Here is a 26744-nt window from a genome sequence, read left to right as displayed (position 1 = left end):
AATGCGGCCCTTGGCAGGCAGTAAGAAGCACTGAGCAGTTCTGCACTGGGGGTGCCTACATGAGGGGCACCTGGTTCATGCCCCCTCAAAAATTGTGTGCCAGGGACCGTGGCCTCTCTGGCATCCCCCACACTACACCCCTGAGACTGGCTACATATGTGTTCCAATCAAGACAAACAGGTTAAATTGTTAAAGGGAACTGCCTTTCCTACTCTGTCTACAGTTATGCCTATACACTGGCTGTTGGATTATGACATCATAACATGCCACACTGTGCTTATACCCACTGATTCCTGATTGGCTGACTCCAATCATTTATGAGGTCACAGAAGGTGTGTTAAATAGCTCCTTAGGAAATTCATTGTTGGTGGAGATACAAGGTTACATTTCACCCAGAACTGATGCCAGGCTGGTGATGGTAACTTTTTTCCACGCTATCCCCCCAGTTCTTGTACCCCTGAATATCTTTCAACCTCACTTCTGAAGAAGCAGCTGAATTCACAATCCCAGTGGTCTCCCACCGAATGGAAAACTTGGTAGCATTGCTCCTAAAGCTTCCCAATACTTGGAGTAAAGGTAATTTTGCATAGGAATTCAAATAAGCTGAATTCCTCAAGTGTTTCTATCTTAAGTGTGCTTCACATCATCAACTTAGAAAGCTACTTCTGTTCCTTCCTAGCAATCACTGCTGAGAACAAAGGAGAGTGTCAGCTGTTCCTTTGCACTGAGCAAATGCACGTGTAATAGGTGCCACATTGAAAAGGATATTCTAGCCAACTATTTCCAGTCCAGTATTCAGAAGTAGTTCATCTCTAAGCCAGCAATGGTTTAATACCAAACAACAATAGATTCCCATGCCAACTCCTTTATCAGAATTATGAATCTAAAGTCCATAACTGATTGTGGTGGTCCTTAAGTAAGGAGCATGCATGTGAGAACTCAATCCTTTGTCTCTGCTTTATACAGGGTAAGTGCAAGGCAGCAATGATGGGTGGGTCAGGATGAGCAGATCTAATGACAGGTGTCTGGCTGATATGCAGTAGATCAGCAAGGATATGTGGCTCTCAGAGTTGTTTTAACAATAGGGACAATGAAATGGCTCCTCACCTTGCTCCTTCGACTGTTGAAATGAAGAATGCTGGGAAAGCAGATTTTGAGTGAAAAGACTGAGCCCAGCTCAGTTCTGAGCAGTAGCTCAGAAGCACCATGCTCTTTAATTCTAAGTAAGTGTATGACTTTTGCATCTGACTCCAGTTGGTGGATCACTAATTTTTAGTAGAATATGCAAGCTTCAAGCCTGCTTTCTTCTTCACTAGAGTTGTTGCACACCACAGCTGCTAAGAAACACCCTGGACAGGAAGATTTTCAGAAAGATCAAAGTGGGGGGGGGGGTAGAAGGAGAAGGCATACAGATTGGAAGTCTGAGAGATTTTTTATTCCCAGCTACAAAACTCATCAAAGTAGGAAAAAGACAGCTGGACTTGGTTCATTTGTTGGTCTTCTCTTTCGTTGACCTCCTCATCGTTCAGAGTCAGGAACATCCAAACTGAAACTACAAACATCTCAGCAAGACCAGGTAGTTGGTTAGTCAGCTCCTTTGGACACAAACTGAAAAGAGAGCTAAATATATAGGAAGAGTCTCAGCATGTGGGTTAAGATAAAATCTGTTTGCCTTGTCCTGCATATGAGACAAAACACATGAACCAGCAACCCCACATGACATGTCTGCTACTAGACTTTACTACCAATTTCTTCATCTCTGCTTGTCTGGAAGCATCCCTCAGTTCCACTGTGATCCATCCCCACCTGAACTTCCTCTCCTTGAATCAGCACAGAATCCATCTGTTGTCAGTGTCAGCATTGCTAGTGAGGGAACACCAACTCCTTTTATCTGAGCGTCCTGCTTTGGTGCAGCTGTCGTATGACTTGCCACGAAAGATGAAGGGGAAGACGCAGTCCAATTCTGAATGGAAAGAAAGAAAGAAAAAGCGGATTGAAGAGGTTAACCTGAGAGATGGGCAAGTCTATCAATTTTGGTTACTCTCACTGTTTAAGTGCAAATTTCTCCTAATATAGTGGTACCTCGGGTTAAGTACTTAATTCATTCCGGAGGTCCGTACTTAACCTGAAACTGTTCTTAACCTGAAGCACCACTTTAGCTAATGGGGCCTCCTGCTGCTGCCACACCGCCGGAGCACGATTTCTGTTCTCATCCTGAAGCAAAGTTCTTAACCTGAAGCACTATTTCTGGGTTAGCGGAGTCTGTAACCTGAAGCGTATGTAACCTGAAGTGTATGTAACCCGAGATACCACTGTACAGTTCTACCTTGTTTGGAAACCAAGGCATGCCATTGAAAATCAAGCCATTGATTCTGAAGCCGTGCCGGACATTCGGCTTCCAAAGAATGTTCGCAAACCGGAACACTCACTTCCAGGTTTGTGGCATTCGGGAGACAAAATGTACGAGTGCCAAGGTGTTTGGCTTCCAAGGTACAACTGTATACACAATTTTGAAAAGTGTATCTTTCTCTTAAGATAACAGATTGGTTATTTTATTTTCACTAGTATATTTTTGTCATCCCTACTTAAGTTTCACACTTTTAGTCTACCATTTCCCATAATTTCTACCTATGATAACATTATTCAGTGATTTAAAAACCCCTTGTGTTTCAGATGAAAGTTAAGGCACAGTCTTGTGCTCCAAAACCACCAGGAAATTGTAAGGCATGACAAATGCCTTAACTTCCATGCCAAGTAAAGCAGTAAAGATTTTGTATGGTCTCAACTCATAGGCTCCATGCACCCACACTTCGACCTGGTCTTTAGTCTGACCTACAAATAGAAACATAAATAACCCCCACCCCACCCTTGGCCTTTTATTTGCCCTCCCAATCTGCTCACGGTTGCAAAATCTCCATTTCAAGCCAGTTTGGTAGTCTGGAGTGGTGGCACACCAAGCTTTTCCTTCATGTTTATCCAGGGTGGTGCAGCTTTCATAAGGTTTCCCCTTATAGATAAAAGGGAAGACACAGCCTGTTTCTGAATAGAAAAGAAGGGGTGGGGAAGAGAGTTGTAGTAAGACCACAACTGCATCTAAGACTGCAAATTACTTTAAACAAGCACCATGCCCTCCAGGAATCCTGGGAACTGCAATTATGGGAACATGTTATATTGAGTTTTCTTAATTCCTTGCAGAATTCCCTCTCTTAGGTTGTTTCCAGGTGACCTGTTTCCTGATCATTTATCCAGATTTGATTAAAGAAAGCTTACACAGACATTAGACTATGGCTGGTCTTTATTGAAGATTCATTCCAATTTGTTCACAGAGAGGTTAGACAAGCGTTCATCTTGATTTGCTTCTATGAAGTTTATGCAAAGGCTAACTTAGAGCTGGGCTTTATTATTTGTTTGTGGAAAGGTTATACAACAATGAGCATTCATCCTGATTCACACTTTTCACTGCATTTCCCCATTACTTTCCTAACTGCAGAAATTCCAGGTTGGTCCTTTTTGGGGTTCTGGAATCACAGCCATTGTGGAAAGTGTCTGGTGCCTCTTAGAAACTAGAGCTCCTGTCATTCCTTGGTGACACCATAACAATTAAACTAATTTTAAACCAGAAGCAATATTAAGTCACCAACAGATGGCAGCAAAAATCAAGAGAACAATGGCATTCACATGGCAAATATCACTGTTTTCTTCTTCAGTGATCCTTAGAATAACTGGTTGTGTTCCTGTTAATGCTTGCCTTTTAAAAGGCTTAACCTTGAACTAAAACTCCCTCTTTGTTGATGCCTTTAATAGTGGCTCTCCAGATGTTGTTGGACTACAACTCCCTTTATCCATGAATATTTGGCCAAGCTGGCTCTGGATGATGGGTATTGTAGTCCTAACAACATAAAAAGGTAAAGGTACCTCTGCCCGTATGGGCCAGTCTTGCCAGACTCTAGGGTTGTGCGCTCATCCCTACTCTATAGGCCGGGAGCCAGCACTGTCTGCAGACACTTCCGGGTCACGTGGCCAGTGTGACAAGCTGCATCTGGCGAGCCAGCGCAGCACACGGAAACGCCGTTTACCTTCCCGCTAGTAAGCGGTCCCTATTTATCTACTTGCACCTGGGGGTGCTTTCGAACTGCTAGGTTGGCAGGCGCTGGGACCGAGCAACGGGAGCACACCCCACCGCGGGGATTCGAACCACCGACCTGATGATCAGCAAGTCCTAGGCACTGAGGCTTTAACCCACAGCGCCACCCGCGTCCCTCTCCTAACAACATATTGGGACCCAAAGTCGAAGAACACTGTCATAGGAGGAAATAGCTAGATTCCTGCCACCCTGCCTTTCTTCACAGCCACAAAATTTCTTCTTTCTCATGCATGTATTTTACTTTCACAGGCTTTGCTGCCCTATACAGAGTAGTCGTTCTTCAGTATTACATGGACATAAATGGTTTTTTTAATGACAGTGTCATAATAAGGTACTGAGCAAGCCAAATGAGGAAGCACTCGCTAATCCCAACCCTTCCTTAACACAGAAGGGGGGAGTATTTGCAGCAGATGTTCTACTTTAGAGGGACATTCATAATTATGGATACAAGGTAGAACAAGGAATATTCTTCTTGTATAAACGGAAGATATAGTGGTGAGCAATTTGCCACATGTATAAATGTATGCGGCCCAGTTTGCTCGTTATATTTTGTTGCAGTAAGGTCACCACAAAGTGATTTTTGCACATGCACCTTTGGTGAAGAAAATGGATGATGGGGTAGAGTTGGCACTTATATTGCCCTATCACACATTTAAACCTCCAGCACACACAAACAATGAAAACCTCATAGTCAAAATATGAAAATAATGTGATCAAAGATGAGTGTGGTCACCAGATACATTGGGATTATGTCCCTCATCTAGATGTGATATAAGCAGATCAAGTATCATTAATGAGCTTATCTGCTAACAGATAAATGTTGATGCTCTCCTTTGGAAAGCTGTAGACTTTGATGATTCATCAGCAATTGCATCCCAAGAGAAAAGGGGACATGAATTTCCATTTTAATTGCAGTAAAGAATGAGCCTCAGAGAAAAGGTATGTCTCTCCACTTTTCTCCTCTGCCTGTCTCTTACCTGTGATGGTGCAAAACATTGATTTCTTATCTGCATCATAGTTGGCAGTGGTGGCACACCACAGCTTCCCATCAGTCCGTCCATCTTCTGTGCAGCTGCTGTAATTCTTGCCATCAAATATGAATGGAAAGATGCATTTGGGAGGTTCCTTGCTTATATCTGGTCCTGTTTCAAGGAGGAAGGGTGGGGAGAGGCTAATTTTCAAGGAGGAAGGGCTTATATCTGGTCCTGTTTCAAGGAGGAAGGGTGGGGAGAGGCTAATTTTCAGCTAATTATATACACGTTTATGATGCCTGTCCTCCAGGGCCAACTTTACCTGAGGGTGCAAGGGGTGCGGGGCACCCAGGCGCTGAATTCTGGGGGGTGCCAACCAGTCCCTTGAGATCAGCAGCAGTGAAAAGAAACAGAGTGTAAGTCCCCGCCCGCTTCCACCATCGCTCTGTTACTCCATAGCGTCAAATATTCCCGATGAGTCAGGAAACAAAAGCAGTTTTTTCCACTGCATTGTTGTTACAGGTGAATTTTGAGTTCACTCCCCCTAAACTAAATTTGGGGGTGCTGGGTGGATCTTTGCATCCTGGCAGCACATATGCTAAAGACAGCCCTGCTGTCTTCCTTTGTCTGCAGAGTACTCTCCTCCATAATCCTCCACAGTTCCGTGCTTTTGCATGATCAGACAAAGAGGAACACCCTTCTCCTAAACCAACCCACACACTTTTGCTGTCCTCTTCCTACCTGTGACATTGCAGTACATCCATTTCTCATCCGTGTCATAGTTGCTGGTGGTGGCGCACCAGTGTTTGCCATCACTCATGCCCTCTGTAGTACATGTGCTGTAGGAGTTGCCCTTGTAGATGAAAGGGAAGGTGCAAGATGGACTCTCTACCTTCAGATCTGGTCCTAGGTTTTAAAATTAGAAATAAGGTAGATGGAGAGATATGTGGGCAATCCATATCATAACTGATGCCACAGAGAGATGATATGATATCAGCCAATCCATATGCCCATACACAACACCCAAGAAACTAAATTTTGCTGCATATTAGGGCCCCAAAAACTATTTTGGTCCCCTAATATTTAATTTAATTTAATTTAATTATATTTATTTATATTTAATTCTCCCATGACTATTTTTTGCTAGATAACAGTGCTTTACGAGATATTTTATTTTTAACATATTTTTTATTAAAGACTTCTTGGTTTACAAAAGTATGTGCAATGTCTCTTTTTCAAGTTACATTTTCTACAGATCAGTTTCATTTGTTGAGACATTAGTGTTACATTAGGAAGAAAAAGGGGGAGGAGGGGGAGGGGGCCAGGGTGAGTGGGGGTAGAGTCGGGTGGCAATGTTTCTATTTTACTTAATGTATGTGTGGGCTATTATGTCAGCAAACTAGGCCTCTGACGACCTTCGAAAACCTCCTCCTAACAACAAAGGGACATGGCAAATGGATAGTATCCGCAATATACAAAATACTACTCCAAAATCCCACAATCCCCCTAGACGTAATCAAAAAACAATGGGAGGACGACATACGTTATGATATTAACCCCACTCAGTGGACCAGAATGTGGTTTAAACCTCCCTTGTAATCCATATCAACGAAAAGGAAAAAACTCACTCTGAAACTCGCTTACAGGTGGTACCAAACACCAAGGAAACTAGCACAAATACACCCAGGAACCTCACCACAATGCTGGAGAAGATGCACCTCCACAGGCACATACCTCCACGTGTGGTAGGAATGCCCCCAAATCCAACTATTCTGGACAAGAGCCATACGAGAAATATGCAAAATAACTAAGCAAGTATTAGAAGTGCTTTAGTAGATAGAGAATCCCCACAAGTCAGAAGTTGAGGTCTCTGAATAAATATGACATGCTGAGGGAACAACTAGACACACATATATGGCTGTCTTTTAACATTGGAGTCACTCATTTTTTGTATCAGATCAATGCAGTTCAGTTTTTGTGTTTTTGATTTTTTGTAAACTAAAGCCCTCTTCATGTTTTCTCCACATGATGTAGTTTCCTACAGGTATAATGTAAAGTGAGGCCATGCCCCCAATATCATATCTCTTGCTCGTTCTTCCCCCTCAACACCCACATGTTAAATATGTATGTCTAGAAAGAGTTGTAGTTGTTGTTCCCAAGTAGCTGCTCCACACAAATTGTATGGGGCAGCTATACATAAGCAAGACTGTGGACCAGATGTGGTTCTTCAAACCTCCCTGTCTGATCCTTGAAACTTTCCCCAGGTCACACCTTCTTTCACCCAAGCCATACTCCTTGAGTATTTTTACCAAGCTAGAATGTGTACTTGAACTCTGATAATGCCTCTCACTTGACTATCTAAAGGATAGAAAAGGATACGTGAACATGTGAAATGGAAATCACTAATCTGCATTCATTCTGTGCCCCTCTGAATCTCCCTGCTGGAAGCTGGTCTCTATTTTCTTTTCCTAGCTTTAGACTTCCTCAGGCCCTTACCTGAGTCCTCCTCACAGAACATCCATTTCTTGTCAACATCATAGTTGCTGGTGGTGGAACACCACAGCTTCCCATCATTCCGCCCACTTGCAGTGCAATTCATATACAACTTGCCCTCAAAGATGAATGGAAAGGCACATTTGGGAGCTTCCTTGCTTATATCTGGTCCTGTTTCAAGAAGGAAGTGCAGGGTGGGGGAGAAGAATGTTGTACTTTTAGGCTAATTATATACACTTCTATGATGTCTGTCCTTCTTTGTCTGCAGAGTACTCTCCTCTTTAATCCTCCATGCTGCTTGCTTTTTCTTGATCTGACAAAGAGGAACACCCTTCTCCTAAACCAACACAAATACTTTTTGCTGTTCTCTTCCTACCTGTGACATTGCAGTACACCCATTTCTTATCCACATCATAGTTGCTCGTGGTGCCACACCAGAGTTTCCCATCACTCATGCCTTCTGAAGTGCATGTGCTGTAGGATTGGCCCATGTAGATGAAAGGGAAGACACAAGTTGGACTCTCTACCTCTGGATCTGGCCCTGGATGTTAACATAAAAAGAAACGGGTTCAAACATTTGTGGAGCACCCAAGAAAATATCTCATGTCAGATTACAGATAGAGAAGATACAACATGCACAGACACCCAGAGCTGCAAGCAGTATCCAGGAAAAAATGAAATGCTGCTTCTGATGTACCACTAGGGATGTAAGAAGGTATTATTTTCCAACCTGCCCTGTATTCATTGCATGCAGCACTGTTTCCATTCTGCTTCAGTTCATCTTCCACCCAAAACTACATTATGTTATTGTTCACTGTGGCAAAATTGTGTAATTTACGTAAGTTTTATAATTAATGACGCTGATTATGTTGTCATTACGTTATCCCACTCCATTCATTTCAATGCAAATAGAGGAAACTATCATAAAGTATCAAGCGAAGGCTCAGAAAAAGCTCAATATGGAGGCCAATTGGCCGAAATATTGGGAAATTTTGGAACAAGATGGAGACAGACTAAAATTGCAGTTTTGAAAAATTAAAAAATAGAGTGCGAGATTGGCTTCACTATTACCAGATAATGGAGGCATATAATTTGGACAAAAAAATTGGCTTCCAGGTGGAAAAATCAAAATTGGAAATAGAACTGCTAGATCCTAAAATTAAGAACTTGTCAAGAATGTATAACTTGCTGTTGAAATGGAATACTCAGGATGAAACGGTGAAATCTGTTATGATTAAATGGGCACAAGACATTGGACATAATATTATGATGGCTGACTGGGAACAGTTATGGACCACAGGTATGAAATTCATGGCATGTAATGCCTTAAGAGAGAATATAATGAAAATGATATACAGGTGGTACATGACACCAGTCAAGCTCGCAAAAATCTATCATCTGCCCGATAATAAATGTTGGAAGTGTAAAGAGACCGAAGGTACATTCTTTCACCTTTGGTGGACGTGCCCAAGGATTAAGACCTTCTGAGAGATGATCTATAATGAAATGAAAAAGGTATTTAAATATACAGTGGTGCCCCGCAAGACGAATGCCTCGCAAGATGAAAAACCCGCTAGACGAAAGGGCTTTCCGTTTTTCGAGGCGCTTCGCAAGACGAATTTCCCTATGGGCTTGCTTCACAAGACGAAAACGTCTTGCGATTTCTTTCGCTTTCCCCCCCTTTTTCTAAGCCGCTAAGCCGCTAATAGCGCTAAGCCGCTAAGCCCCTAATAGGGTTGCTTCGCAAGACGAAAAAACAGCAAGACGAAGAGACTCGCGGAACGGATTCTTTTCGTCTTGCGAGGCACCACTGTACCTTTCTGAAGAAACCAGAGGCCTTTCTCCTGGGCATGGTCGGCCAATTGGTGCCAAAGAAGGACAGAACTTTATGTATGCTTCAACAGCAGCAAGAATACTTATTGCAAATTATTGGAAGACACGAGATTTACCCACCCGGGAAGAATGGCAGATGAAGGTGATGGACTATATGGAACTGGCGGAAATGACTGGCAGAATCCAAGACCAGGGAGAAGAGTCAGTGGAGGAAGATTGGAAGAAATTCAAAGACTATTTACAGACACACTGTAAAATTAATATTTGTTAGAAGGATGTTGGAATAATATTATATGTTTTTAGCAGGAATGATATAAAGGTTTTGGGAATAACTGTTAATTGGTGAAAGGAGGAAAAGTAAAGTTATATTATATTAAGACAATTTACAGGACAAAAATTTTAAAAGAGGAAAAGGATTTGCTGAAATGGATAATTTACCTAGAATACAAAAAAGGGAGGTGTGAGGAGGTCAAGGAAATAAGCTAATGAAAGATTAGTGATGAGGAGATCTGATGTATTTTTCTTTGTGTTTTTGTTTTTGTTTAATGGGTTTTATTTCTCTGTTGTTGTTTTTTATATATTGCGATGTGTTGTTTTGTTTTTGTTTAATGTGATATTTTTACTTTTTCTTTCTGTAATGTTTGAAACTTTAATAAATATTATTTTTTAAAAAAAGAAACTATCATAAAGTATCATTTGCGGTCTCAAAGCAGAAACAATACCAAATACTGATTTTTTTCACTGGATATTTTTTCATGGGATGAATAAAAGAACATTGGTGATTTCCACTCCCATTTCCATTTTTACTGAAATTCTCTAACATCCCTAGGTGCTGCCCAAATATTTATCTCCTTCCCTTACTCCCTTTACTGCTTTGGCACCTGGTGACAGGAACTCATTAGAGGAATGCAGTGGGATCAGAGTGGAAGACCTGGAGCCCATTTTGATGACATACAAACATAACAATTTGTGTGGCAAGTCCCCTCCCCCATGTGAAATGAAGACACTGGACACATTATTTAAGGTTAATGGGCATAAAAAGGCCACAACTTTATTGATTACAGAATTGAAAGGTATTGGCCTTAGGCATTAGCTCCTATCGACTACCCAGCATGGAGACCGGGGAGGGTTATCCACAAGCCGAGGGAGTCCTGTTGAAGTACGCCAACTAGGATCCCACAGGTGTCACCGCTCGGGGGCGTGCCGGAGGCCCTTACCTCCCTAGGTTTTGGACAAGGCAACGCCCCCCGGAGTCCTCTACCGGACTACCCTTTTCATTGGGGGAAGGTGATAGCGCTTCCTTCCCCCCTTCATTTGCATAACAATTAACCCCCTGCCAATGCCTAACCACCAATACCGCGGAAGTTGTGACGTTTGCTACAAGGTAGGCGAAAAAACCAAAAGGCTAGAAGTGCGCCAAATTGGAAAAATTCCTACCAGGCCCCTTGCGGCGACCAACCGGAGTCCATAGCAAGGTCATAACTAGCTAAGCCTAAAGGGTGGGTGCAATGGCAATCACTAATCTGCAGTCATTCTGTGCCCCTCTGAATCTCACTGCTGGAGGTTTGTCTCTGTTTTCTTCAAGTTTTTTACTTCCTCAGGCCCTTACCTGAGTCCTCCTCACAGAACTTCCATTTCTTGTCGACATCATAGTTGCTGGTGGTGGAACACCACAACCTCCCATCATTCCGCCCACTTGCAGTGCAGTGGCCGTACAATTTGCCCTCAAAGATGAATGGAAAGGTGCAAGGTGGACTTTCCACACTCTTGTCAGGTCCTGTCATTAAACAAATAGATGATGTGTTCTTAAAGTTAGAAATGTTCTCTTAGACGTCTTAACTTATTTTCTTGTTCTGAGATACAAGTCCTATAGACAGTGGTACCTCGGGTTACATCCGCTTCAGGTTGCACACTCCGCTAACCCAGAAATAGTACCTCAGGTTAAGAATTTTGCTTCAGGATGAGAACAGAAATCGTGCTCCAGCGGTGCAGCAGCAGCAGGAGGCCCCATTAGCTAAAGTGGTGCTTCAGGTTAAGAACAGACCTCTGGAACGAATTAAGTACTTAACCCGAGGTACCACTGTATTTTAAAGCTCAAATGAAGGACAGAAAGTGATGGTGTCTGTCTGGTGGGGTACTGCTCCTGTCCACTTGCCAGAACCAGGGTGAGCTAGGGCAGCGCAGCAGTGAGGGTGTAGAAAGCATTGGGTTAGCAGAAGCCAATGCAGACACACATAGAGTAGGGTCCACTACCCTTGCCATAGGTGCCAACTCCCTGGGGCCCTGGGTGCCCAAGCACCCACAAAATTACCCATGAAGGGGCCAGACACCCACAAATTTCAGTGAAAGGGCCATGCAAGCTGCATGGCACCCATGGCCTCAGGTACCCACAGTTGCAGGGCCAAGCTGACACTCCTGACCCTTGCCAAACCTTGCTACCATGCTGCTCCACCCCACCCCACTTCCAGCAAGCGACAGCACTGCCATAGCCAGGAAAGCAACACCCCACTGCGTGTACCATATATGAATTATTTTTAAAATCCATACAATACAATGCAAATTACAAAACAGAACAGTTCAATATCTGTTTAAGGGCGTTAGTGTAATTCAGATAGAAATGAAAAGGTTTAAAGATCCGTTTGAAAGTTAACAAAGATGGGGCAGTAAGTATCCCCTTCAGAACAGTTAAAAGAAATTACGGGGTCATCAATGATTAAGCCCCTGTTTCTAGTGCCTACCAGCCTAATGGGCCTTGACAGCGAGCCTTTGAGCAAGCTCCTTGAGGCTTATCTTAAGAAATGGGTAGGTTCCTATAAGCACTGGTGGTCCTTCAAATAATCAGGTCGAAATTATTTAGGGGCTTTAAAGATCAATGCCACAATTAAAAAATAATAATTCCCAAAACAAATAGACAGCCAATATAACTGCAACAGTGTCTGTACAATATGTTCTGAATGCCTCCCCCCACTCCTATAATTTCTCTCAATGTTCAAAAATCCATGGAGAATTTATCAAGTGTGAAATAGAAGGGTCAGCTGCCCCTTGGATGGAAGAATTCCCCACCCCTGTCCTAAGTGAACACAAACTACATATGTCCTACTCCTCTTACCTGTGTCATTACAGTACATCCACTTCTTATCTAAATCATAGTTGGTGGTGGTAGCACACCAGCATTTCCCATTGCTCATGCCGTCAGTGGTACATGCACTGTAGGACTTGCCATTATAAATGAATGGAAATACACAGGAAGGACCCTCTCCATTTGAGTCTGGCCCTGAATTTAAAAAGAAAAAGAAAATGGGTGCAAGCAGGCCTTTTTTAAGCTGGAACGCACCGTAACTCAGTTCCAGCACCTCTCAGGTGGGTGCCATTTCCATTAGAAGAAAACAAGGGGGGCTTCCTGGTGAGTTCCAGCACCTCTTTTTCTAGAAAAATAGCACTGGGGTCAAGGATTTGTGGACCTCTCAGAGCAGTAGTTATCGTCTTAGGTTACCGTACTTAGAGGAAGATTTTCTATCAGCACACAACCTTCACACTTTCACTCCAGAGTGGAATACATACAATCTGAGATGTACTCGCCTCTGTTCTAAGCAAGGAACAGGACAATGATTTGTTTGATGGTCATCCATGATGAGCTGAGGCTCTTACATCCATGAGCAGAGAAAAAAGTACCTCTAGGCCCTATCATAAGAGGGGACTGGGAAAACACAGAGGTTTTTTAAAAAATGAAATCAGATAGGGCTGAAATGACATTAAAGTAGGCTTGCAGTGAAACTCCCTATAAAAGCATTCCATAGTCAGTGTGTTACCCCAATGTGTTACCACTGTGAAGGCCCCAACCCTTACCTCTGGTGGCAACTCCTCCCAAATTAACCTATATTGTGCTGCTTTTCTTGTTATTATTCTTGTATAAACTTGCTTTATGTGTTTTTATCATTGTATGATTGTATTGTTGCAACCTGCCCCACGACCTTATGGTGAAGGGGAAGGTAAGAAATGTTATAAATATATCCTTGCCCACCACCATATTATCCTCAGATGTGCTGTGCTGCATTCCCAAAGCTCTTTATGCTCCTCTCTTTATGGGGTGGGATTCAGATATGCCCTAATCCAGACAACTGCCCAGTTCCTGTAAGAAACATAAAGTGTTATCTCCATTCAGTAACCTCTGGATTATTTGTAGATAGGAAGAAAATCAAAATGCATCAGGTCACTGACAAAATACATTGGGTTAAAAAAAAAATTAGAGGAGGGTAGAGCAGGTAGGATTGGGACTGAAAAGCTGCTACTCTTCCAGCTAGCAAGGATAAAGATTACCATATTTTTCGCCCCATAGGACGCACCAGCCCATAGGACGCACCTAGTTTTTTGGGGGGGAATAAAGGGGGGAATTATTTTGCGGGGGGAATAAAGGTGAAAAAATTATTTCCCCCCCCCCCCCGAGCTTCTCCCGACCCCAGCCCCCAGAACAGGCTGCTATCCGCAAGCCTAGGGAGCCTGGCGGGAAGTCACGCCGGTCTCCCCAGGCTTACGGATATCTGTCCCCCGAGCTTGTGGGGCTGGGGGTGGGGAGAAGCGCACTTCTCCCCAGTGCCAGCCTCCAAACCAGGTTGGGGAACAGCGGGATGGTGGTGCTCCGCCTCCCTGCTGTCCCCCGAGCTTGTGGGGCTGGCGCTGGGGAGAAGTGCACTTCTCTCAGCGCCAGCCTCCAAACAAGGTCGGGGAACAGCAAGAAGGCGCGCTGCGCCTCCCTGCTGTCCCCCGAGCTTGTGGGGCTGCCCGATATCTGCACGAAGCCCGGGGTGCGCTGCGCTCCCCGGGCTTTGGGCTGCAGGCTGCTATCCGCAAGCCTTCAGAGCGTGGTGGGCACTCCCACCGCGCTTCGAAGGCTTACGGGTAGCTTCCTGAAGCCTGGAGAGTGAGAGGGGTCGGTGCGCACCGACCCTTCTCACTCTCCAGGCTTCAGTGAAAGCCTGCATTCGCCCCATAGGATGCACACACATTTCCCCTTCATTTTTGGAGGGGAAAAAGTGTGTCTTATAGGGCGAAAAATACGGTATATTCTGAAGTTATATGTAGCCTATCTAGTGAGACTATCGTCCACTGAACAGCTTGTGTGCTGTCATGCTATTGCTTCCTTTAAAACACTGTAATTTTAATGAAATCCTAGCATTTCACCAAACAAGAGGAAACCAATGGGTTCAGAGCTCCTGAGGAAGTAGCTTGGCCCACACCAGTGTGACCATCTGGTACCAATGGGAATGATTAACCTTCACTTCCTCTGTTTTCTCTGAGCTTACCTGAGTCCTGGCAGAACTTCCATTTCTTGTCAGCTTCATAGTTGCTTGTGGTGGCACACCAGAGACTCCCATCACTCCGCCCATCTGCAGTGCAGCTGAGATAAAACTTGCCCTTGAAGATGAATGGGAAGACACAAGGCGGGCTTTCCACACTCTCATCAGGCCCTGGTTTTTGAACAGATAGAAGGAAGAAATGTTCTTAAAGAATGGAACACTTTCGCACATACCTTCATTATTCTATTTGCTTGTTCTCCAAGACTTGCTAATTCCATCTCATTTTCCCAATCAGCTTAGCCAATGGGGAGGGATGATGGGAAGTTGAAGATGACTGGGGTAGACATGGAGGAGAAGCAGTTTATTATGCAGTTCTCACATTGTATGGGCAATCTATCCAGAAAATAAATTGTATCAAAGAGTTAGTGATCTAACATGGCTGCCTTTCCTTCTTGTCTCTTGTTAGCTCTTTGATGGCTGAGAAGTGGGATCATCTTGGCTGTGGGCAGGGCCCCAGCTCGGTTCCTCCCCCCACCCTGGCATGGGTGGAGTAATGCTTTCATGCCAGGGTGGCATCACAATCACCCCAGACCTATTGGCCAATCATTTTTGAGCAGGGAGATTGTTAGGAGTTTAAAAGCAGCAGCGCGACGTGGCTATGCACCTGATTCACACTGCCAAACACCCACACACCCGCCCTGTAATTATGTGTTCTCTGGCCTTGCTTTGGAGGTTGGTTGGTCACCTGTCTTGGGACAGGGGCCAGGTAGGAATTTTTCCATTTGGCAAATTGGCATGGGCCACTTGGTTTTCTCCTACCTCTTAGCAATCGTCACAACTTTGTAAGGTTTGGCGGTTATGGCAATGGCTCATTGAATTGTGGGGGAGGGGAGGTCAGCCATCACCTGCCCCTCCATTGACCAAGGGTATTCCATTAAAGGAAGCCAGGGCCTGGTTCCTGTCCGAAGTCCGCTTGAGGGGCTAGGGCCATGCCAGGCCTCTGGGAACACCGAGGAAAGCTATAGACGGGTTCCCCCGATATGGCTTCCTATTGGGGTGGTTTACCCTTATTGACTGGGGACGCGGGTGGCGCTGTGGGTAAAAGCCTCAGCGCCTAGGGCTTGCCGATCGAAAGGTCGGCGGTTCGAATCCCCGCGGCGGGGTGCGCTCCCGCTGCTCGGTCCCAGCGCCTGCCAACCTAGCAGTTCGAAAGCACCCCCGGGTGCAAGTAGATAAATAGGGACCACTTACTGGTGGGAAGGTAAACGGCGTTTCCGTGTGCTGCGCTGGCTCGCCAGATGCAGCTTTGTCACGCTGGCCACGTGACCCGGAAGTGTCTCCGGACAGCGCTGGCCCCCGGCCTCTTGAGTGAGATGGGCGCACAACCCCAGAGTCTGTCAAGACTGGCCCGTACGGGCAGGGGTACCTTTACCTTTACCTTTACCCTTATTGACTACCTGCAAAGCAGGCAGGAGTCCGAAATAGTCTATGCCAATACCGCTCACATTTCTGTAATTCAATAAAGTTGTGGCCTAAAATTTTGCCAGTAACCTTAAACTAAATATTCTGTGATAGTGATAGTGTTGGGTACCTTCACCTTCTTTGGTGTTAGACATTGTTTGGAGAACATGAGGCATTGGGAGAGGTGGCTAATGAATAATCTGCATGTAGCCAGTCGAGCAAGCCACACAGGCTAACGGGCTAGCTATCTATTAATCAGATGGTGTTGAGCAGAGTCTAAGAAGCTCATGCATGGACTGATGGCCACAGGGCCGTGCAAACTAAGGCTACCTGGGGGAGTCACTTTGCCACTTCTTGAGGGCTTCCAAGTGTCACATTGAGGTTACTTGCTTGGTATGTACAGTGGTACCTCGGTCTCCGAACAGCCCTGTTAACAAACAATTCAGGATATGAACTCTGCAAAACTGGAAGTAGGTGTTCCAGTTAGTGAACTTTGCCTCAGAAGCCGAACGGAAGCCGAATGGTGGAAGGGCACGGGCAGTGGGAGGCCTCAGTAGGGAAAGCATGCCTTGGTTTAAGAATGCTTTGGTTTAAGAACAGACTTCCGGAATGGATTAAGTTTGTAAACCAAGGTGCCACTGTATATATTGCTTGCTGTTTAGAATAAAATCTTTAATCTTCTCACTCACTTGTGTTTTGTATTACTTCTGGATCTCATTTAAAAGAACCACCTTGCATTTGGCAAGACATAAATTTATAATGTCCCTTTTCTATCTAAATCTAGAAGCTCCAAGTGAATGGAAATGTTATAATGCATGTAATGAACAATGAAGCAAAACATTGTTTGAAATTACAAAAATGAAAAGAAAATAAAGCAACACATTGCACTAATAAAACTACAACATCACATAAATGTCACATGATAATGCCTAACTATATCACCAAAAGGACACAAAAACACAAATGATTGCCAAAACTACGTGACACAGCCAGGGCTAGCCCACCCAAGAGCCAGTGATAGCAGAACCTGGCTACTCCAGAAAGGAAAAAGGCTCATAGCTCAGTGGTAGGCCAACTGCTTTGCATACAGATGATTCCAGAATGAACCTCGAGCAACTGCAAGCAAGGTTGCCTGCCTGAAACCCTGAAGAGCTGCTGCCAAGTGATATAGAAAACACTGAGCTAGTATTTCAAATGGTCTTACTCAATATATGTAGAAGCTTCCTATGTTGTGTTGTTCTCCTCCTGTGACATTACAGAACATTCATTAGTTTTAGGCTAATTCTATACACCTCTATGACGTCTGTCCTTCTTTGTCTCCAGAGTGCTCTCTTCCTTAAACCTCTGCAGTTCCTTGCTTTTGCATGATCAGACATAGAGGAACATCCTTCTCCTAGACCAGGCATGGCCAAACTTGCCCCTCTAGCTGTTTTGGGACTACAGTTCCCATCATCCCTGACCACTGGTGCTGTTAGCGAGGGATGATGGGAGTTGTAGTCTCAAAACAGCTGGAGGGCGAAGTTTGGCCATGCCTGTCCTAAACCAACACAAATACTTTTTGCTGTTCTCTTCCTACCTGTGACATTGCAGTACACCCATTTCTTATCCACATCATAGTTCCTTGTGGTGCCACACCAGAGTTTCCCATCACTCATGCCTTCTGAAGTGCATGTGCTGTAGGATTGGCCCTTGTAGATGAAAGGGAAGACACACGTTGGACTCTCTACTTCTGGATCTGGCCCTGGATGTTAACATAAAAAGAAACGGGTTCAAACATTTGTGGAGCACCCAAGAAAATATCTCGTGTCAGATTACAGATAGAGAAGATACAACATCCACAGACACCAAGAGCTACAAGCAGCATCCAGGAAAACGTGGAATGTTGCTTCTTAAGTACCACTAGGGACACAAGAAGGTATTATTTTCCAACATGCCTGGTATTCATTGCATGCAGCACAGTTTCCATTCTGCTTCAGTTCATCTTCTACCCAAAACTACATTATGTTATTGTTCACTGTGGCAAAATTGTGTAATTTACATAAATTATATAATGATTGACGCAGATTATGTTGTATTTACATTATCCTTTTCCATTCATTTCAATGCAAATGGAGGGAACTGTCATAAATTATCATTTGCAGTCTACATATGTCCTTCTCCTCTTACCTGTGTCATTACAGTACATCCACTTCTTATCTAAATCATAGTTGCTAGTGGTAGCACACCAGCATTTTCCATCACTCATGCCATCAGTGGTACATGCACTGTATGGCTTGCCATTATAAATGAATGGAAATACACAGGAAGGACCCTCTCCATTTGAGTCTGGCCCTGAATTTGAAAGGAAAAAGAAGATGGGTGTAAGCAGGGCTTTTTCAGCTGGAACTCACCGTAACTCAGTTCCAGCACCTCTTAGGTGGGTACCATTGCCATTATAAGAAAACAGGGGGGGTTTCCGTGTGAGTTCCAGCACCTCTTTTTCTAGAAAAATAGCACTTGGGGCAAGGATTTGTGGACCTCTCAAAGCAGTAGTAGTTATCATCTTAGGTTACCTATAGGGAAGATTTTCTGTCAGCACACAACATACACGTTTTCACTCCAGAGTGGAATACATACAATCTGAGATGTACCCACCTCTGTTCTAAGCAAGGAACAGGACAATTATTTGTTTGATGGTCATCCATGATGAGCTGAGGCTCTTAAATCCATGAGCAGAGAAAAAAGTTGCTCTAGGGCATTTCCTTTCAGCTCCATAGTTGCTTGTGGTGGTACACCAGAGTCTCCCATCACTCCACCCATCTGCAGGAGAACACCCTTCTCCTAAACCAACACAAACACTTTTTGCTGTTCTCGTCCTACCTGTGACATTGCAGTACACCCATTTCTTATCCACATCATAGTTGCTTGTGGTGCCACACCAGAGTTTCCCATCACTCATGCCTTCTGAAGTGCATGTGCTGTAAGATAGGCCCTTGTAAATGAAGGGGAAAACACACGTTGGACTCTCTGCCTTTGAATCTGGCCCTGGATGTTAATATAAAAAGAAGTGATTTAAACATTTGCGGAGCACCCAAGAAAATAGTTTGTGTCGGATTATAGACAGAGAATATAAAACATCCACAGACACCCAGAGCTGCAAGCAGCATCCAGGAAAATGTGGAATGTTGCTTCTCAAGCAACAAAGAGGAACACCCTTCTCCTAAACCAACCCAAAAACTTTTGCTGTCCTCTTCCTACCTGTGACATTGCAGTACATCCATTTCTCATCTGTGTCATAGTTGCTGGTGGTGGCACACCAGTGTTTCCCATCACTCATGCCCTCTGTAGTACATGTGCTGTAGGAGTTGCCCTTGTAGATGAAAGGGAAGGTGCAAGATGGACTCTCTACCTTCACATCTGGACCTAGGTTTTAAAATTAGAAATAAGGTGGATGGAAGGATATGTGGGCATTCCATATCATAACTGATGCCACAGAGAGAGGAAATGATATCAGCCAATTTAGTATACTAAAAACCTCTTTATGTTTTCTCCACATGATGTAGTCTCCTACAGGTATAATGAAAAGTGAGGCCATGCCCCCAATATCATACCTCCTGCTCGCTCTTCCCCCTCAACACCCACATGGATGTCTAGAAAGAGTTGTAGTTGTTGTTCCCAGGTAGGTGCTCCACACAATTGTATGGGGCAGCTATACATAAGCAAGACTGTGGGCCAGATGTGGTCCTCCAAACCTCTCTGTCTGACCCTTGAAACTTTCCCCAGGTCACACCCTTTCACCCAAGCCACACCCCTTGAGTATTTTTACCAAGCTGGAATATGTACTTCATCTCTGATAATGCCTCTCACTTGGCTGGATGGAGGATAGAGAAGGATACATGAACATGTGCAAAAACTAGCCTATCTTACAATAGAGAAAGTTTACATTCATTGCTCCACCCACTTTTGCTTCTGGTTTCATTCACCACTGGAAGGTTGCCCAGAAAGTAACAAGGAACTCTGTCTGAAAAGGATTCTCCATCCCTGACAAGAGGGTGGTCCAGAAAAGGCAGAGCCTCAGCGATATGGCCAGCAGCACAACCTGATCTACCTATAGGAGCCCTTCATACATGTTGTTGTTTTTAATGTGACTTATGAATCTACAAAATAAAATAAATAGATATGGCCTCTGCTTGGCTTGTTTCTTCCTCCTGCCTTTAGCTTCTCTTACCTGGCTCTTCCGGACATAACTTCAGCTTCTTGTCTGTATCATAGTCGCCTGTGGTGGCACACCATGGCTTCTTATCTCTCCGCCCATCTGTGGTGCAGCTGTAGTAAAACTGTCTCTTAAAGATGAATGGGAAGATGCAAGGTGGACTTTCCGCAACCTCATCAGGGCCTGATTTTTTTACCATGCAAAAGAAATATACAGTTGTCAGGGAGGGATTGGAGTTAATCAGATATATCCTTGTGCTAGAGAAACCATCAACCTCAACTTTCCATCCCTCTCTGAATCAGGACAATATATTTCAAGATATATAAAAGCAGCCCTTTTCACATAAGGAAAATAAAGAAGAGCCCTGTTGGATCAGGCCAAAAGCCCAACAAGATCCTGTTTAAACAGTGGCCTGGTATTCAGGGGTGTGGCAGGGTGGGTGGAGAAAGAATTAACTTTTGTGAGCACAACACACTGGTTACCCCAGGCATATGAACTGCCTCTGACAGTAGTTGTATTGCTAGGAATGGTTGGACAAAAGAAGAAAAATCATTCTAATTGGCCTGTTTGGATTTCCATACATTCATGGCCACATATTATGGCCATATTAGAGCCCCACCTCTCACATCTCATATGTGAAAAAGGAAGTGAATGGCAGAAATTGGGAGAATTCAGTATTTCTCACCTATCCACCACTTTTCTTGTTGAAATTGGGCGTGCCCTTTCTACAGGATTGAAGCAGTTCTGTGTTTGAGCACAGGGGGACTCTGCCATAAACATCCAGTTTGGCTTGCACTTTTGGAAAAAGGATTCTGTGGGATGTGCCGTCTTCTTACAAGCATTCACAGGAAGCTGCTTCCATCTTGCTCAGTATTGTGTAATCTACCTGGCATCCCATCTCTCACCACTAAACTTCTTCCTGCCCCTCCCATCCTTCCTACCTGAAGGCTCGCAGTATGTCCATTGCAGGTCCGCATTATAGTCTGCTGTGAGAGAGCACCAGGGCTTCTTCTGGGACATTCCATGTGTTGTGCAGGACTCATAGAGCTTGCCGTTGTACATGAAAGGAAAGGCACAAAGGTCCTTGGGCTCAGCAGCTGCATCTGAGCAGGAATGGGGAGGCAAAGTTCACAAGACCAAAAGAGAAGATCATTATGCATGCTTGTAGTCCCATATCCCAGCATGGATTGCACTGTGTGCATCATGAATTTTCTGCCACGGAATCAAACTATGATTTGATGCGCTATTAGAAACCTTCCTATAGCTTGGGACATTGAGTTGTGTGCATTATCAAAGGGAAAGGGTTGTCAAGGTGAAAGGCAAGCTACAAACAAAGTCATGAACAGGTCAGAATTTGATAGCCATCATGATACTGTTCCTGAGTTGGATGTGGGAACAACCAGGGCATTTGAGTCTGCTGCAGGCTGTGTGGCACAGATTAGAACCTTTCTGCCCATTTGCTTCCCTGGTGGCTCTGCAGGGTGATGGTAAAGATTCACCTTGTAATTAATGTATACGAGGGCATAGGGAAGCCACTGTGCAAGTCAAACCCTTTGCCAGTATCAATACCTGTGTTGTCTGGCTATATGCCCCAGTGCTTGGATGCTGATTGTCAGTTAACACATGTGTAAAAATAACTTTTTGTGTATTTGTGTGCAGAAGAAGTGATGTGCTTATTCTCTTCTCACTCGGTTTATTATTATTATTATTATTATTATTATTATTATTATTATTATTGAATATATGCCCTGCCCTTCCTTCAAAAGGAGACCAGTGAACCTTTCATACCCATATGGATCCCTTCCACCAAACCCATCACAAACATATATGCTGCTTTCCTCCTACCTGTGACAGTACAGTACACCCATTTCTTATCAACGTCATAATTACTGGTGTTTGCACACCACAGTTTCCCATCACTCATGCCTTCACTAGTGCATGTGCTGTAGGACTTGCCCTTGTAGATGAAGGGGAAGACACATAATGGGTTTTCTGAAGCTGGAGCTGGCCCTGGATTTTAAAATAAAAGAAGGCGAATGTGAGGATTTGTAGACCACCTAGAGTAGGAACATGTGAAACTGTGTTGTGCTGAATTGGACCAAGGGGTGGAAGAGAAATTTAATTTTGCTTGCATTTTAATAAGTAATCTGCACTTCTCAAAACAATACGAGAACTGAAACAAATCTATATTTCAAAATTCGCACTTTCCTGAATTTTGTAATACAGTCCTCCAACCAATGTGTATATCAAACTGAATATATTAATGAAAATTGCATCCAAGCATGCATTAAATTATGTGGAATTGCTTTCAAAAAAATATACTATTAACTAAAAAAAATGCTTTAAAAGATAATTTTGGTCAAAATGCTGATGAATTTTCATGAATATATCTCAAATTCACAATGACAACAGTGTTAAGAATTATTTAAAATATAGGTCAGTTAAGATAAATTAAAAACACCAGTATAAACTACAACACAGCTAAATGGGGTTCTACCTTCTTAATTAGCTCCTCAAGAAAATGGGGTGAAACGAAGATGGAATGTTAAAAGAACCATTTTTCATGCTGAGATTCCTCCCCTCCATATTTTTGGCATTCTCTAGGTGCCATTTTCTTTCTCCTAGAGTGCCCCTGGAGCATCAAAAGCAATGTCTTCAACCATAAAAACAGTGTCATGCAAAAATTCCTAGCCTAGGCCAAGTCTTCCTAGGGCCAAATTAGGTATGAAGTAGTACTTCAACACAAGACTCCTACAATCACATAGAAAGGGAGGTGGGGGGGGATGACTGACAGAAAGGATGCACAGTTTAGAGCACACAGCCCTCCCCATAACTTCTCTCCCTGAGTGTTTCTCTCCTCCACTGCACTTTGATGCTGTAATTATCCTCAGCTGGCGGATGGGGGGAGCTTGCAGAAAGAGGTTGAGGGAACTAAGAGGTAGGCTTGAGTGGTGAGGTTCAGAAACTCTGATCCTGCCCACCCCTTTTGGAAATCTCCCCTTTCTATATGAGTGGAGCAGTCCTGTGGTGAAACTGACCTAACTGTTGTCATCACCTCTAGCTGGATCACAGAAAAGTGTTCCTGGTGGGATCCTGCCTCTTCCCTACCAAGCTTACAGCTTTCAAAAGAATGTAAGGAAAGCCTGTTGGATCACACCAACGGCCCATCTGGTTCAGCATCCTGTTTTCCCAGTGGCCAACCAGATGCCCGTGGGAAACCCACAACCCAGACCCAAGTCCAACAGCACTTTCCCCTCCTATGGCTTCCAGCAAGTGGGATTCAGAAGCAGTACTGCCTCCACCCATAGAGGAAGAGAGTAGCCATCATGGTTAGTAGTCATTTCTCTTACCTGAGGGCTCACAGTAAGTCCACTTCAAGTCAATGTCATAGTTGTTGGTAAGGGAGCACCAGGGCTTTTTGTTAGAAATCCCATCTGTTGTGCATGCCAAGTAGGATGTACTGTTATAGGTGAAAGGAAAGACACACGGGCCCTTGGGATTGGCATCTAGTCCTGAGGAGGGGAGACAAAGACCGTGTTCCCCCTACCCTTTAGGGAAATGTTGGTACAAGAAGCATAAATACAAGTGTACTCCAGTAGATAGTGTGTTCAACTTGGATTCCTGGGTAAAACACTCAGCTCAGCCTATTCTCAAGAGCATAAAGCAGGGGTGGGAAACTGATGGCCCTCTAGATTTTGCTGGACTACAACTCCTATCTTCCCTTCACCATTAAGTCATGGTCTCTGGGACTGATGGGAGTTGGAGTCCAACAACAGCAACGGCAGCAGAATCATAGGTCAACCACCCCTGCCATAGACTGTTCTGCACACATCTGCTTCCTTTTCCCAGAATGCATGGCACTATAAGGGATTCTTTTCCTCCCAAACTACAATTTGGCAAGTCGTCACACACACACACACACATTTTTTAGAACTCACCTATTCTTCTGATTGTATATTGTTCTAACCAGAGCTTTTTTCTGGGGGGACGCAGGGGGACGCATACCCCTAAACATTTTGTGAATCTAAGTTTGGCCTCATTGAGGGGCAGTATTTCAATATGAGTAGGAAAATGAGAGTAGCCCTAAACGTTTTTGGTTTTTTTTAGGAAAAAAAGAACTGGTTCTAACTGATTATAAGCTCGTATTTTATATTGTTGTAACTTGCCCTGGGACCTTATAGTGAAGACAAGGTAAGACATTTGAATCATAACAACAATGGGTTTGAAGTACTGTAGGCGAAACAACAACCTTGCAAGTTGGGAGTTGAATGGTAATGGAAGGCAAAAAATGCAGTCAGTGATAACTAGTAGGCATTTATTTTACCATAGTAGATAGGTGGTGTCAAGAGGGATGGGTGTGGTTTGAGGAGGAAAGAGAGAAAAGCCAAGGGGCTCACTGATACCCTGTGCCCCAGGGCCCCCAGAAACCTGAAGCTGGCCCTGCCTGACGTTGACCTTGCCCTCTGAGTCTTCTCTTAATCATGAAAAAACATTTTCTTTCCCCAGGTCTCCCTTAATATTGTAACTGATGACTCAGAAGTCTTTATCTCCCATTTCCCTCTGGAGTACTAATAGCAGTCATGGTCCCTCAGTTTTCTTACTGATATCAGCACAGAAGCTCCATTCAAGGTCCTTGTCATAGTTTCTCGTGGTAGCACACCAGAATACACCTTTCTCCTCATCAGTGCAGGTGTAGAATGTCCGATTCTTGTAGATGAAGGGGAAAATGCAGGGCTTGCCTCCAGAGTTGCCACCGTACTCTGAAAATGTGGAAGGAACAAGCCACAATGTGAAGAACAGTAGTGCCAGTGGCATAGGAAAAAGTGGCACTGCTCGCTTGACTTCCCAGTGCGACACGTCACTGCTGCTTACCAAGAAGGTGGGAAGTAGGCCAGGCAGCAGAAACCTGATATATGCATATATTTGTGAAATTCCATAAATACAAAATATTCATGGGAAATGCTTTGAGAAGTGTGTGCATTGGGGAATTCTCAGACAAAAATAAAAGTCAAAATTGGGAGAAATTTCTACTAAAATGCTGGCAAATCTTGCATGAGAGAGAAAATTTGCAAACTGATGTGGAAATGTATAGAACTGAACTTAATGATTGAGAAAAATGAGAAACTGAAATGAACAAGGTTCACCCATCACTATTAAGGCATCATATAAAGCTTGAGTCACTGCTCAGGAAAAAATAATAATTCTAGCAGTATTATGGACTACCCACCTTGGAGAGAACAGCGCTTCCATTGGCCATCCTTGTCATAGTTAGGAGTTGTGCCACACCACAACTGTTCATCAATAGCCCCATCCTTCGTGCATGATGAGTAGGATCTACCATCAAAAATGAAAGGGAAGCTGCAAGATGGAGGAACTTAAAGGAAAAGTAAAAAATTGAGAGGCTGTCAGTATAAGCTAATCTAAGAATCATGGCCAAGTAAAAGTAGCAGGGTGTAGCCCTGTTCACTTGAGTATGGAAAAGGGTTCTCCACATTCATCTCTGCTGCAAGTGTGGGGTTCCTCCTGCCTTGAGATCAAGGACACCCCTATTTACATAAAACTTCATCTGGATATCAGGGGAGCATTGCAATCAGTTGATGCATTGAAATGAATGGAATTGGCAATGAAAACATTTACATTTTTTAAGGAAAAACACCTGAAAACATGTTAAAAAGAAAAACTGTATTATAAATAAAATGTGTGTTAGAAATCCCAACTATATTGGCTTCTAGTTAAAATGTGCATATTTATTCAACTGGATTCCTTTTATTGATTTTCTTATTTTTTTTCACTTCTTGGCCACCAGGAACCCTCAGCACAGCTAATGATAGGAGCAACAATATTTGATATAAATTTTGACTAGTGAAACAATTTCCTAAAAATGATTCAAAATGTACAATTCACCAAGCCAGTTTCTGACAGTTCAGCAGCATTACTACAGTTAAGACAATCCAGCAAATGGGATTGATCAAAATCATGACAGAATAAAACAGAAGCTGTACAAGTCCTCACGATTAGCTGAATGGTATCTGAATGGTGCAACATTTTTTAAAGTGTTCCTAGTGGGTAGGTACCATTTGAACTCTGGGCTGGCACTGTATCTGGTCTCCCCAATAGCAAGCATCAGGTTTTATCATATTCATTTATAATTGGGCCAGACCTGTTAAGCCACACATCACCTGAACTGCAACTTATCACTTGAGATATGTTTCCTGGCAGTATGCCAGACGTTAGCCAGGTCAGGCACACTAGCTGAGGGCCCACAGACCTGGGGTGACCCAATCATTATCTCAGTATAAAAGGAAAAAAGTACTCTGGGAATGTATGGGAGAAGCTTTACTGAAGAGGCAAATACA

At 43.7% G+C, this 26744-nt stretch overlaps 1 protein-coding gene across 1 annotated transcript; it reads right to left on the bottom strand.

Annotated features, from left to right (window-relative positions):
• Window positions 1-1413: 1413 nt before the first annotated feature.
• LOC307200542 (uncharacterized protein) lies at window positions 1414-26674 on the bottom strand (the record flags this gene model as incomplete). The annotated part of the gene is made up of 20 exons (XM_079949078.1): window positions 1414-1963; window positions 2902-3039; window positions 5122-5286; window positions 5857-6021; window positions 7612-7779; window positions 7985-8149; window positions 11051-11218; window positions 12551-12715; window positions 14742-14906; window positions 17773-17937; window positions 18363-18527; window positions 19056-19220; window positions 19434-19598; window positions 20404-20571; window positions 21330-21491; window positions 22234-22398; window positions 23739-23900; window positions 24990-25148; window positions 25616-25746; window positions 26568-26674. 20 exons carry the CDS (start codon window positions 26672-26674, stop codon window positions 1827-1829), a joined length of 3150 nt encoding a protein of 1049 aa, XP_079805204.1. The 3' UTR covers window positions 1414-1826.
• Between the last annotated feature and the right edge of the window lie 70 nt (window positions 26675-26744).

Source organism: Podarcis cretensis (genome assembly GCF_951804945.1).
Source record: "Podarcis cretensis genome assembly, chromosome: 13".
NCBI classification, from domain to species: domain Eukaryota; kingdom Metazoa; phylum Chordata; class Lepidosauria; order Squamata; family Lacertidae; genus Podarcis; species Podarcis cretensis.
Note: the sequence above shows the minus strand (reverse complement) of the source record. Positions and strands in the feature narration are given on the sequence as shown.